A 13,824-nucleotide genomic window follows, 5' to 3' on the forward strand; every position below is an offset into this window, starting at 1 on the left:
AAAAGAAAGAAAAAAAGAAAAGAAAGGAAGGAAAAAAAAAAAAATCCGAGAAAGCGAAGGGCAGTTTTTAAGCTGGGCGGGCGCTCGGTGAAAAAGGCCACGCAATCCAATCGCCACCATGTTTTTTTTTCTCTCCCTCCCTCCTTCTCTTCTCTCCCTTTCGATCAACCGGAGGAGGAAAAAGAAAAAAAAGGAAGGAAGGAAGAAAAGGGACGAAAGGAAGAAAAAGAGTGGGGGGAAGGAAAGGAAAAGAGAGAGAAAAGGTTGAATCGGAGCGGAGGGAATTGGAAAAGAGGGGTGGGGGTGGGGGGGCGCCTGGAAACGGCCCTTAAAAGTTCCCACCACCCCTCCTTTTGCTCATTCAAGCCAAGCCTGCTAGGGGAGGCTAGAAACTGCTCGCCTCCTCCTCCTCCTCCTCCTCCTCTCCTTCTTCTTCCTTCCCCCGCCCCCTCCCCCCAAGCTCCATAATTGGTTTGATAAGGTTGGCGGCCAGCCAAAAGTCTTTCCACGAGCGCGAGTGGCAGGCGGGGCAGCCAATGGGGAAAGCCAGAAGGACATTCCGAGGGGCGGAGGGGCGGGCTTGGCCGAAACAATGCTCGTTTCATTGCTCGGTTTCTTTCTTTCCTAGCCCTCCCCCCTTCCCTCCCTCCTTTCTCCTCGCCCTCCCCGCTTTTTTTTTTCTCTCCTTTTTTTTTTTTTAAAAAAAAAACATCCTCGGAGAGAAACTTGGAAAGCGGGGAGGGGAAGGGGGGACCATTTCCGACGCTGAGTTGTATATGGAGATCGCGAAGGATTACCAGCGGGAGCCAGGGCGCGCTTCGGAGGGGAAACTAAGGCAGCCAAAGAGGCCAGGGATCGTGGTTTTTTCCCCCAGCAGCTCGGATCCCCTCCGCCTTCCTGGGCTTTCTGTCGTGCCGGAGGGGCCCATCCTTGCAAGACCCCCACCCACCACCCCAAGGAGGAAAGAGAGGACCAGGAACGGACGAAGGAACCGATTCCAGCCGGCCATCTAGATTTTTTGTTTTTACGCGCCGCGCGTAAAAATCAGAAAGGAGGGATTTTTGGGGGGTGGGTGGGCGGGGGAGGAAGAGTAGGAAGAGGACGGGGGTTTCTTTGGCCCCCCCTTTTGCTGCTGATGGTGGTGGAGGCAACGGATCTGAGCGGGCCAGAGACCCCCCCACCACAGAAAATGCCCCAGAGGATCGAGCTAGGAAACCAGTGAGGGCATCTCCGGAGCGAAGGTAAGGGCTGCGCCGGCCAACTTTCCAAGTTGCGAGGGGCTGGGGGTTTTTTTGGGGGGGGGTCAGGAAAAAAAAGAGGGGAGCGGGGGAAAGTCTTGGCTGTTGGGGGGGGTCAGCTTTTCGCCCCCCCTCCCTATAGGTCTCGAGAAAGGGGTCGGAAGGGGTTTTGCAAAAAAATAAAAAATAAAAACCCCTCCTTCCCTCCTCCGCCTATTTCTTCAAACAGAGAAGGGATACTATTTTTTTTCTCTCCCCCATTTCATTTCATTTTTGTTTTGTTTTGTTTTCGCCCGTTCTTGGAAAGGAAAAGCGAAGCAAAACAGGCATTCTTGCAAAAATAAATAAATAAATAATTTTTTTTTAAAAAACACACAACCACCTTCCCCGCCTCACTTCGGGTGGGCTGTTTTTAATTAAAATCGGGAATTCAGCCATTTTGGGAGAGGGAGCCGGGATTACCGAGGCAAGAGGTGGGGAAAAAATGAGAGAGAGAGAGAGAAGGAAAAAAAAAATCTCTTCGTATTTTGGCCCAAACTCCACACAGACACACAGTTTCAAAGGAAGTTTATTTTCGCCCCGGAGAGAGAGAGCGCCTTGGCATCTGGCGGCGTGTGGATCCACCCGCACATCCACACGATCCCATAGGAATCCTGTGGCCAGCGGGACACCAACCGAGAGGATGGATGGCGATTTTATTTTATTTTTTTACACGCGTGGAGCCTTACACGGGGGAGGGGGGTCGTTTTGCACGAAGAAAGCCAAAACTTTCCCTTTTACGCTGAAAGCGAAATTCCCTTTACGGGAGTCCCGGAGCAGAAATCTCAATTCGACCTTTCTCCCCCCACCCCTTTTTTCCCCTTTGCCCCCCCCCCGCTTCCCTCTCCCCCCCCGTTTCCCCTCCCCAGTAGAGGATTGCCTTGAATGCAAGAGGACAGCAAAGCCTGATTCGGCATAAAATGAAAGCTTAGGCATTTATTTTATTATTATTATTATTATAATAATAATAATAATAATAATAATAATAATAATAATAATAATAATAATAATAATAATAATAATAATAATAATAATAATAATATCTATTTATTTTGGTTCCTGCTCTCTGCGGGACTTGATCAGTGGCAACCTTGAGACTGCAAGGTTTGAACATTTTTCTTTTCCAAGAAAGGTAGAAAATAGCCTTCCGAAATAAATAATAATAATAATTTAAAAAAGGGGGGTGGGTGGGAGGCGAAAGGAATCAAAGCCAAGCTGGCCAATGGGGAGGGCGCTGAAAGACCTGATTCCCCAAAAGGATTACAGCGTAGCCTTCGGTCTTTCTCCACGGGTGTTTTTTTTGGGGGGAGAGATCCAGTCCGGCGTTTTGGAATACTTGCACAGGGGAAGGGAAGGGAAGCGAGACGCCGATTCCTTTAAATAAAAGGCGACGCGGTAACCGAACCCCCCGCTTCCCCCCCCCCGCTTGTAAAAAGCATAAGCGTTTAGGGGTGCTTAAACCGTCTCCCGGCGGCCCTGGGGAGATCCGCGGCTTTCCGAGACGCCCAGCTGGAGAATTGCACGCCGGCTTCGCGCGTTCTCCACCGGGGCGTAAACTCACACGTCTGGATCTGGCCAGCTTTGCAGCCGGCGTCCTTGAATAAACAGGCGGAATTGGGTACCCTTTTTAAAGGGTAAAAATACGTGTCCTGGGTCCCTCTTTCTCCCTCTCTCCTTTTCTCGTTCCCTTTTCTCGCTCTCTCTCGTTCTCTTTCATTCCTTTTCTCTCTCCTTTTTTCTGGTTCCCCTTTCTCTCTCGTTCTCTCTCCCGTTCTCATTCTTTCTCTCTTTCTAATTTTCTCTCTTTCTCATTCTCTTTCTAGTTCTCGCCTTTTCTCTCTCGCCTTTTCTCTCACATTCCCTTTTTTCCTCTCTCTCGTTCTCATTCTAGTTTTCTCTCTCTCATTCTCTCTCTAGTTCTCTCACCTTTTCTCTCACATTCCCTTCTCATTCTCTCTCTATTTCTCTCTCTCTCGTTCTCATTCTCTCTGGTTTTCTCTCATTCTCATTCTCTCTCTAGTTCTCTCTTGCCTTTTCTCTCACATTCCCTTTTTTCCTTTCTCTAGTTTTCTCTCTTTCTCATTCTCTCTCTAGTTCTCACCTTTTCTCTCTCGCCTTTTCTCTCACATTCCCTTCTCTCTCTCTTTCTCATTCTCTCTTTCTAGTTCTCTCTCTCCTTTTCTCTCTCGTTCTCATTCTCTCTAGTTTTCTCTCTTTCTCATTCTCTCTCTAGTTCTCTCTCGCCTTTTCTCTCTCACCTTTTCTCTCTCGTTCTCATTCTCTCTAGTTTTCTCTCTTTCTCATTCTCTCTCTAGTTCTCTCTCGCCTTTTCTCTCTCACCTTTTCTCTCACATTCCCTTCTCTCTAGTTTTCTCTCTTTCTCATTCTCTCTCTAGTTCTCTCTTGCCTTTTCGCTCACATTCCCTTCTCTCCCTTTCTCATTCTCTCTCTTTCTAGTTCTCTCTCTCCTTTTTTCTCTCTCTCTCGTTCTCATTCTCTCTCTCCCTCCCCTTCCCCCTTCCCAGCCTAGATTTCTTAAGCAGCAAGTCCTCATGTCCACGGCGGGGCTTCTGAGTTGAATTACCTCAGACTGCAGAGTTATAGTGTTGGGAGGGAAAGGATTTGGTGAGGGGGCGCTGGGAGGGGGAAAAGAAGAAAGAAGATGGTTTTCTATTAAATTATCAAAGCCACCCGAATCGTTCTGCAAAGATAGATAGATAGATAGATAAAGATATATGCCCATCTCCTAATGGGCAGCAGAGTGCTTGCTGGCTACCTGAAGAAAAAAAAAAGCTTAGAAATTAGTGGATTGTGATTTCATTGAACTAGGACTGCATAAAAATCTTGGTTTAAGTAGGAAGAACCTGGCTAAAGAGAAATACACAAAAAGATATATATATATATATATCTTGGCTCTTTATCTGCCTGTGAGGCAGAGAAGGTTAAACATTAAAAGCTAAGAACAACCTTGACACTTTTTACATTTTTCCCCCCTGGGGTGGGGAGGTTAAGTCACGTTTGATAGAGAAAAAAAAGGGGGAGGGGGGGAATGAATGAATGTTAGAAACATAGATAAAATATAAGGAAGAATCGAGGTTATAGGAAGCCCGGAGCAGCGCGATCTTATCCACTTAAATTGTCCTTTTTTAAAATAATAATAATAATAATTAAAAGCTAACAGGGTGGGATCAAACCGGGCGGGCTAAATTTTCCTCCACAGCTGTCTCCCTCCCCCCCACCCCCCAGCCGCCATAAATGAGGTTCAAGGGCAGCCTCGTTTTTTTTCTGTTTTTTTTTTTTTAAATGCGGGTTTCGGGAGGAACGGCTCGTTCGCCGCCCTGCTTGGCCGTTTTGGGTTGCAGCCGGTCGGTAAAGCGACTCTCGTAAAGACTCCGTCCACCTTCCCTTCGCGAGGAAATATATCCGCCAAGGTGGGGTTGTGGGGGGGGGGCCGCAGCGACCCCAGGATGGGGGGGTGGGGGGTGGGGGACGAGGCAAAAGCTCTCCCAGCCTTTAAAAAAAAAAAAAATCAGAAAAAGCGATTTTTTTCCCTCCCTCTCTCCTTTTTGTCCGTAAAAACTTCCAACTGGGTTTAAAAAGACGGCCGTTGTTGAGAAAACCGAGAGCGGCTTGCAAGCTCCCGGGACTTCCATTTGAAGAGGAAGGGGCGATCCTCGGGGGGGGGGTCGGTCAAAGAGCCTCAGTTTCCCTGGTGGGCTTCGGGGCATCAATTTCTTTCTTTCTTTCGTCCAGCATGTATTAAATATATAGATACTAGATATTGCTTAACGCATTGTAAGCTGCCCTGAGAAGGGTGGCATATAAATCAAATTAAAATAAAAAATAAAATATTAGATAGATTAGAGATATAAGTATAAACATAACCAGGAATACACACTTTGTTTATAATTTATTCCACCGCCACCTCTTTCTTTAGCCTGCATTTTAAGCCCAGTCTTTCTGAATATCTCTCTCTTGAAAGGAAAAGTGAGTGCCCCCTCCCCAAAAAACAGGGCAGCTGGAGAAGGGGAGGGGACTCCCGGAAAGGCTAGGTTTTGGGGAGGGGGGCTCTTTGCCCTTCCCCCCCAATAAAACCCCATCTTTCCCCCTTTCCCAGGGTGTGTCTGTCTGTCTGTCTCTCTGTCTGTCTCTCTTTTTTTAAAAAAAAGCCTCTCTTGCGCCCCCCACCCATTTCCTCAGGCTCCTTGGCTGGAAGAGGCTCCTCTGCACCCCAGGATGATGGATCCCCGATCCCCGCTGGCGCGCTCCGGACTCCGCCACCTTTAAGGCTGGGGCCGGCCCGAGGAAGAGGAGGAGGAGGGCGGCGGCGGGGGCGGCCATCGGCCAGCGGAGGATGGATGGAAGAGACCTGGGGGCTCCCCGCGCCGTCCACGTCCCCCCGCCGCTGCTCTCCGGCCTGGCTATGGAGAGCCACGTCGCCGCCGCCGCCGCCGCCGGAGCTGCCCGCTTGGCTCCTTTGGCGACCCCGCTGCCGCCCGGCAAATACCTCGCCGCCCCCGGCCTCAACCTCCATTCCCACCCGGGTGAGTCTGGCTGGGCTTCTTCTGTTGGAAGGATTTGGGGGGGGGAGGGGGGGAGGGGGGCTGTGGGGGATGGACAGCCTTCAACCCCCCCCTTTTTAAGGAGGGGATACACCCCTTTCCCTTCAAGCCCCCCTTTTGTGGTGGGGGGCACCCCTTTCTCTCCAATCCCCTTTTTAAAGTGGGGGTGTAAACCTTTCCCTTCAAGCCCCTCTTTTAAGCTGGGGGTGCACCCCTTTCCTGCTAATCCCCCCTTTTAAAGTGGGGAGCATCCTTTTCTCTCCAATCCCCCTTTTTAAAATGGGGGTGCATACCTTTCCGGTTAATCCCCCCCTTTTAAAGTGGGGAGCACCCTTTTCCCTTCAATCCCTCTTTTTAAAGTGGGGGTGCAAGCCTTTTCCATTAACCCCCCCTTTTAAAGTGGGGGGTACATACCTTTCCTCTTAGTCCCCCCTTTTAAAGTGGGGGTCACCCCTTTCCCTTCAATCACTTTTCCCTCCAATCCCCCTTTTAAAGTGTGTGTGTGGGGGTGCAAATCTTTCCCATTAATCCCCCCTTTTAAGGTGGGCGGGGGGGGGGAATGAATACCTTTCCCTTTAATCCACCCCTTTAAGGAGAAATTCTGCTCCCCACATCGCCTGCAGAGGTAGACTTCCCTTCCCCTGCCTGTTTTCTGCAGCTACCTTCCACACACACCCCCTCCCTGACATAAAACAGCCCTGCAGGCACCCCAGGAAACCCCAACTGCACCCCTCCTCAGCTGCCAGCGAGACTGAAGTCCATTGTGGCCTGAGGGGCGTCTGGTAAAATGTAGAGAGCTGGGTCAGAAAATGCCTGAGTAGCCCATTCTAAGTAAAAATGGTTTAGGGCTGCCCCCCCCATTCTTCCCTTTTCTGTTTAGCCATCTGGGGGCCACCCCCCAACCTTGTTTGGAAAGGGGGGGGCGCCAATATTTAAAACAAAAAGGGGAAAAAATGGGAAAGACGAGCCAGTCTTCTCTTGAGAAACAGCTCCAGATGTTTCCAAAATCCTTCTGAATCCATGAAGGACAAACCAAGTTCCATATAAACCATGTTTATATGGAACCAGGATGGGATAAAGTGATTGTCAATAGATCCCTGGCTGGGGTAGGGAGGGGAAAAAAAAGAATCTGTCTTTAATTAGACAGCTAGCAGATGGTACATATATATATATATATACTTCTTCCCAATTTGCAAGGGAAAAGAAAGAAATGCGTTTTCTTTTAAGATTTAAGAGAAGCGAGAACTAAAAATGTTGGTTTTGGTGCCTATTTTGAGAAGCTGACACACGCTATTCAACTCTTGAGCTTAATTCTATCTTGAGCTAAATGTCAGGGCTGAAATGTCTGGTTTTTAATGGCTTGTTTTTCCTGCCTTTTTTATGTTTTCCTGGATTTTTTTTTTTTAAATCCCGGGCACATTCTATGGCCTGCTTTTTTCTGTTGTCGGTTGGGCTCCAGAATGAGTTTTGGAGAACTTTGAAGCTCTTGTTGTCTCTTCTGCTGGTCTGGTTTTGTAAACTGATGGGGTTGCTGTCTTTGTCTGAGAATTGTAGATTTTTCTCTCTCTCTCCCTCGTGGACTCAAAAGCCTGAGTTTTATTCTAAGTACGCTTTGGAAAGTCCAGATTTCTTGCCAGGAGCTGCTGTTTATATTCTTGCAAACGGTTCTCCCAAATTTTTGCTTTTTGGGAGTCTTCTGGATTCTCATCACGGTCCAAGATCTTTGTCTAGGGAAGATCTTTTGATTTTGATTTTTTGTTTTTTTAAAAATGGACTTTATGTAGTTCTTGTGGTTTGCTTTCCTAACCAAGATGATAGAAAATATGAGAAAAGGAGATACAGGTAGTCTCCACTTACAACAGTTTGTTGAGTGACCGTCTGAAGTTACAACAGGGCTGAAAAAAGCGAGTTATGACCCTTTTTCACACTTACGACCACTGCAGCATCCCCCCAGGGCCACGGGATCAAAATTCAGACACTTGGCCACTGACTCGTATTTATGACAGTTGCAATGTCCCTGACGAGGTTCACTTAAGAACTGGGTTACTAACTTAACATCTGCAGTGATTCCCTTAACAAGGAAGGTCATAAAAAGGAGCGAAACTCACTTTACCGATGTCTCGCTTAGCCACAGGAATTTTGGGCTGAATTCTGTCATAAGTCTGTACTTCAAAACAAAACAAAATTAAAAAAAAAATCAGGCATGAAAAACCAGATGGCTTTGATCACTCTAATTTGGTGGGGATTCCAAAGTTTTAATGCATACTTTAAAATTGCAAAATATTGCCAATGGAGGGTTGAGCATAATTTTTTTTAAGCTGGTTTATTTCGCTTGTCTTTTTTTCCCCCCCCTCCACCCTGTCCTCCCTTTGAAAGAAGTCTTTTGTAGAGTAACTTTTCAAATCATCTTCCTGGCTAAACTTATTGTGGTTGTTTTTAACCCTCAAGTTTGGAGAACTGTTCTCGAACTGTATCTTAATGCTGGATAGGACAACCTTGGCCGGCATTTTAAAACAAACATTCCTTTGTCTTGCGAATGGTTTTATCTCGACTGAGCCCAAAGTTTCCAAATGGAATATCTTGTAAAGAAATATCTGGGATTGTTGGTTTTGGCGAGAGTTCTTAAGATGGCAGTTAAAACTTCTTTTTAAGGGAGGTCGGGAGAAGAAAACTCTGGGCTTTGTCCAAATAAAAAGCTTTTTTAAAAATTGAAGTCGGAGAGCTGTTGTGATTTCCTCCCCCCCCCAATGTCTTGCTGTTGCGTTGTGTGTGTGTGTGTGTTTGGTAGGGCCGCGATTGAGGAATAAATCTACGTGTCGAGGTTTATTCTTCCACCTTTTTTCCTTCTTAATGTTCTCCTGAACCCGTTTTGCTTTCTGTCTCTCCTGCAAACGCGTCGGCAGAATAAATGAATTGTCCTTCAATAAAGTTTAAAATAGCAGCGTTGTTTTTTGTTTTTTTTCCCTGGGTCTGCGTGTCGATACACGCAATTCAGAACAGATGACAAGCTCTGCGCTTCGGAGAAATCCCTTGTCGTTCTGAGCTGAAAAGGGGACGGAAGAGGGGTCTTTTTCTGGGGAAATAATGCACAGGTTAAGAGATTGGAGCCTCTCCACTGGAATGCGTGCATTTCCCCTTCAGTCGCATGCTTGTGGTGAGGCCTGCTTTAGAGGCACACAATAAAAGCCAGAAACAGTCAGAAGTGTGCTGTTTTAAGTAGGTGGGTGTGTTATTATTATTTTTTTATTAAAGCAACTGCAGATGTTTAAAATCCTGCTGTGCAGGTAAGAACAAAACTCTCTTTTTTTAAAAAAAAGATGACAAGTATGATTCATTTTCTGCTTGACCTGGAGGCTGGATTTATTTTTTCTCCACCTTAACTGAAATAGCATTTCTGAAGCCGCTTATCCTCTTCAAATTTGATTCTTTTTTTTTTTAAAAAATGCTCAGCTCACCCACCCTTACCTGGAATGTCAGGTGTGCCATCCTGGAAGAGACAATAAATCAATATATATATATATATTTTCATCAACCGATGTGGTTGGCAGGTCTTGTGACTTTCCAGCCCTTTTCAAATCAGCCACAAATCCTTAAGTACATTTTATATATATATACACATACACATACACATACACATACATACATACATACATACATACATACATACATACATACAGTGGTGGGATTCAGCCAGTTCAGGAGAACCGGTTGTTAACTTTCTGAGCAGTTTGGTGAACTGGTTGTTGGAAGAAATCATTAGGGCAGAGAATCGGTTGTTAAACTATTTGAGTCCCACCACTGGGGTGTGTGTGTGTGTGTGTGTGTGTGTGTGTATATATATATATATATATATATATATATATATATATATATATATATATATATATATATATATATATATATATATATGTAGAGAGAGAGAGAGAGGGAGGGAAGGAGGGAGGGAGGGAGGGAGAGAGAGAGAGAGAGAGAGAGACTCCCAATGGGCAGTAGGGTGCTTGCTGGCTGCCAGAAAAAAAGCCTAGAAACTAGTGGATTGGGATTTCACTGAACTAGGGCTGTATAAAAATCTTGGTTTACGTAGGAAGAACCTGGCTAAAGAGAAATACACATAAAGGCCAATGAAAACAAAAGAAAACGAATACTGTACCTTTACAGGGAGGATACATGGGATGAAGGTGTGGCTAACTGATGAGGGTTTATAAGTCCGAAATAGATCTATCTTAGTCTCCTTAGTCTCCCAATGGGCAGCAGGTGCTTGCTGCTGCCTGAAGGAAAAAAGCTATCTATCTATCTATCTATCTATCTATCTATCTATCTATCTATCTATCATCTATCTATCTATCTATCTATCTATCTATCTATCTATCTATCTATCTATCATCTATCTATCTAGCTCTATCTATCTATCTATCTATTTATCTATCTATCTATCATCTATCTATCTATCTATCTATCTATCGATCTATCTATCTATCTATCTATCTATCTATCTATCTATCATCTATCTATCTATCTATCTATCTATCTATCTATCATCTATCTATATAGCTCTATCTATCTATCTATTTATCTATCTATCTATCTATCATCTATCTATCTATCTATCTATCATCTATCTATCTATCTATCTATCTATCTATCTATCTATCTATCTATCATCTATCTATCTAGCTCTATCTATCTATCTATCTATTTATCTATCTATCTATCATCTATCTATCTAGCTCTATCTATCTATCTATCTATCTATCTATCTATCTATCTATCTATCTATCTATCTATCTATCTATCTATCTAAAGACTATGTATATAATCTTGGGAATAGGTGTGGTTTTCTCTCCCCCACCTCCCCAAGATTAGGGGTGGGGGGAGGCGAGAGAAGGATAAATTCTGGGTGAGAGAGAGGTGATGCAGAATTGACATTAGGAGATTGGTGGGGTGGCAGGTTTTGCAGTCGTGAAAAACTCGCTTTGAAATTTTTTTTTTGCAAAACCCAACAGCCATCAACAGCGAAAGGGGAAGTTTGCAAGGAAGATTTATTGGATTTCGGGATAGGTGATGTTTCCAGCTGCTGACAAAACCCAGAGGTGCCAAATGCAGAGTGCTAAACTAAGCTCAAGAGCAAACATCGTTTTATTTACACGCGGGCACACCCCACCTCCTCTACCCTCTTAGTACTACTCTTAAAAAAAAAAAAAAAAGAGGTGACATCACTTTGCAGGCGAGCTCAAAACCGAGCCAGAATTGGGGCTGTTTTTAGCATTTAGGGATTATTTTTTCTTAAAGCCTAGGAAGGTTTAGGAATGTAATCGCCTGCAGGCCCACTGTAAATTAATGCCCCTGCTGGATCTTAGCATGGTTGCTGTTTTTTTTCCCGGTGAGAAATTATCATTATTGATGCTTAGAAAAATCCATGATATTTCTGCTGGTCTGGAGCAGAGACAGAAAATGGCATCTGATGTTTTTTTTTTTTTAATTTGATTTATATGCCGCCCTTCTCCGGAGACTCAGGTCAGCTTACAATGTGCTAAGCAATAGCCTTCATACTTTTGTATATTCATACAAAGTCAGCTTATTGCCCCCACAAACTGGGTCCTCAATTTACCCACCTTAGAAAGGATGGAAGGCTGAGTCAACCTTGAGCCTTGGCGAGATTCGAACCTGCAGTAATTGCAGGCAGCTGGTCTTAATAACAGGGGTGCTTTAGACCACTGTGCTACCAAGGCTCCCTGAATGTTCCCTGAATGTTGTGAGTTGTCTAAAAGTACCACTTTGCAGCTGATGGGAAGGTGCCCCCTTCATTGCCAGGGTTATTACATGCCCTGGAATCATTGGGTTTACCTGCTAATGCTAATCTCGGCCGGCGTTAACCTTGGTTAGAGTCGTGGGATATATTAAGGTTGGGACGGTGCTAAATAAACTGCACCTGTTGGATGAGACTCAGAACAAGACACAATTCCGGAAAGACAGAGTCATTCTGGGGTCTTCTGAGACTGCAGCCAGTGAAGGAATTGGCTGGGTGGGTAGCTGGACATGCGGGTAGCCCTCGACCTTACGACCGCAATGGAACCCAAAATTTCCGTTGCTAAAGTCCGTTAAGTTTTCCCCGTTTTACGACCTTTCCTGGCGAATCAGTGCCATCGTTAAGTTTGTAACACAGCGGTGAAGTTGAATCCAGCTTCCCCATTGACTTTTCTCATCGGAAAGTCGCAAAACGGGGGACGCTGCCACCGTCATAAGTATGAACCGATTGCTGAGCGCCTTTGATAACATTTCCAAGGGGAATGCTGCAGCGGTTGTAAGTGTGAAAAAAAAACGGTCGTAAGTCCCTTCTTTTCCGGTGCCGTTGCGATTTCGGACGATCACTCAAACGAACCGTTGTAAGCTTGAGGGCTGCCTGTATTTTATTTATTTATTTATTTAATTTGTATACCGCCCTTCTCCAACAGGACTCAGGGCGGTGAACAACCATGGTAAAACATAACATATAAAATATGTTATGTATTCAGTCCTACGAATTGTTCCTCCGTATTTTCTGTCCCTTAAGAAACTCCGTTGTCCATCTGCTGTGCACAGCTGTGGCTGGAGTCTCTTGTGGTTCAGGCTAGAAAGTTAGAAGGACTTGCCAAGGGAAACGGGACATTCCTGAAGAGCTAAATCATAGGATTGTAGACACCAATTTATCTCTCTGGAAGGCTGTTCTGTCCTGGCTCAGAAAGGAGCATCCTTCTGAGTCGACTGGAATTTGTGTAGGATCGCAAACTTTGCCAAGACTAAAAAAAAAAAAAAAAGAATTGGGAGGGACCTGGGAGGTCTTCTAGTCCAACCCCCTGCTCAAGCAGGAAAGCCTATACCCGTGATGGTGAACCGCCATATTGGTGGGCATGAGAGCTGGGCTCTGGCATGCGTGCGTGATTTTTGGGTTTTCTGGGCCCACCGGAAGTCAGGAAACACAGTTTCCAGCCTCTGGAGGGCTTCTGGCAGATGGGATGGTTGAATGATGTTAAAGGTATCGCAGGATGTAAGCCTGTTCCGAGTAAAGCTGCCTTTTGTAATTGACCGATGATGGTTTTGTCAATGCCGGACAATGTTTAAGGGCTGCTCCAGATGTTTTTTGGGGGGGATTGCACCCAAGACGCCTATCGCTATTGGCCTTCACTTTCTCTTGCCACCGTTGTTCTGTTTCTACTTGATGTCTTTGTATTTTGTAGACTTCTGCAGTTTGTTTGTTTGTTTGTTTGTTTGTTTGTTTATTTATTTATTTATTTATTTATTTATTTATTTATTTATTTATTTATTTATTTATTTATTAGTTCGATTTATATATGCCGCCCTTCTCCGGAGACTCAAGGCGGCTTACAATGCGTTAAGCAATAGCCTTCATATTTTTGTATATACCTGCTTAGTAGGGCTTTCGGGCCCCCCTAAGCGGTGTTCTTTTTTATACAAAGTCAATTTATTGCCCTCACAATCCGGGTCCTCATTTTACCTACCTCGGAAGGATGGAAGGCTGAGTCGACCTTGAGCCTGGTGAGATTCGAACTTGCAGTAATTGCAGGCAGCTGGTGTTACTTAACAGCACTTTAGTCTGCTGCACCACCAAGGCTCGCTCTCTTGTCTTCTGCTGTCTCCAGGTATTGCCACGCCCCCTATCCAAACTTTTTTTTTTTTTTAAACAAATGTTTCTTATTGACAATTGCTAAGGCTGGGTTGTTTTGTGGCAGGTGCCTGCCAGTCTGAATTCTATTATTACCATTTCTATCATCCTAGCACTGATGATATTACCTAGCTGGGTAATTAAACGTCTGCAAGAAAATAACCCCAGTTTAGAGAGCACCATGGATCTCACTATTATTATTATTATTTACTTTATTCATTAAACATGAAACTCAGTCAGCTGAACATTCAAAAATACAATAATAATAACAGCTTACATCCTCCGACGATACCTTAACAGTTCCTAGGTCCTTGGTTAGGACTCG

At 45.0% G+C, this 13,824-nt stretch overlaps 1 protein-coding gene across 6 annotated transcripts in view; it reads left to right on the plus strand.

Moving 5' to 3' along the window:
- Positions 1-632: 632 nt before the first annotated feature.
- TNRC18 (trinucleotide repeat containing 18) overlaps positions 633-13,824 on the plus strand; it is a 72,869-nt gene continuing 59,677 nt past the window's right edge. For 4 of the 6 annotated variants that reach the window (XM_087878642.1, XM_087878646.1, XM_087878644.1 and 1 more), the window contains exons 1-2: positions 633-1,241; positions 5,478-5,821. In XM_087878642.1, coding sequence (XP_087734768.1) covers positions 5,632-5,821 — 190 coding nt within the window. In that variant the 5' untranslated portion in view covers positions 633-1,241; positions 5,478-5,631. The remainder of the gene's footprint in view (positions 1,242-5,477; positions 5,822-13,824) is intronic. The other 2 variants (XM_087878643.1, XM_087878645.1) reach the window with 1 other exon arrangement.

Source organism: Pantherophis guttatus, chromosome 14 (genome assembly GCF_059756535.1).
Source record: "Pantherophis guttatus breed Tessera chromosome 14, ASM5975653v1, whole genome shotgun sequence".
NCBI lineage: Eukaryota > Metazoa > Chordata > Lepidosauria > Squamata > Colubridae > Pantherophis > Pantherophis guttatus.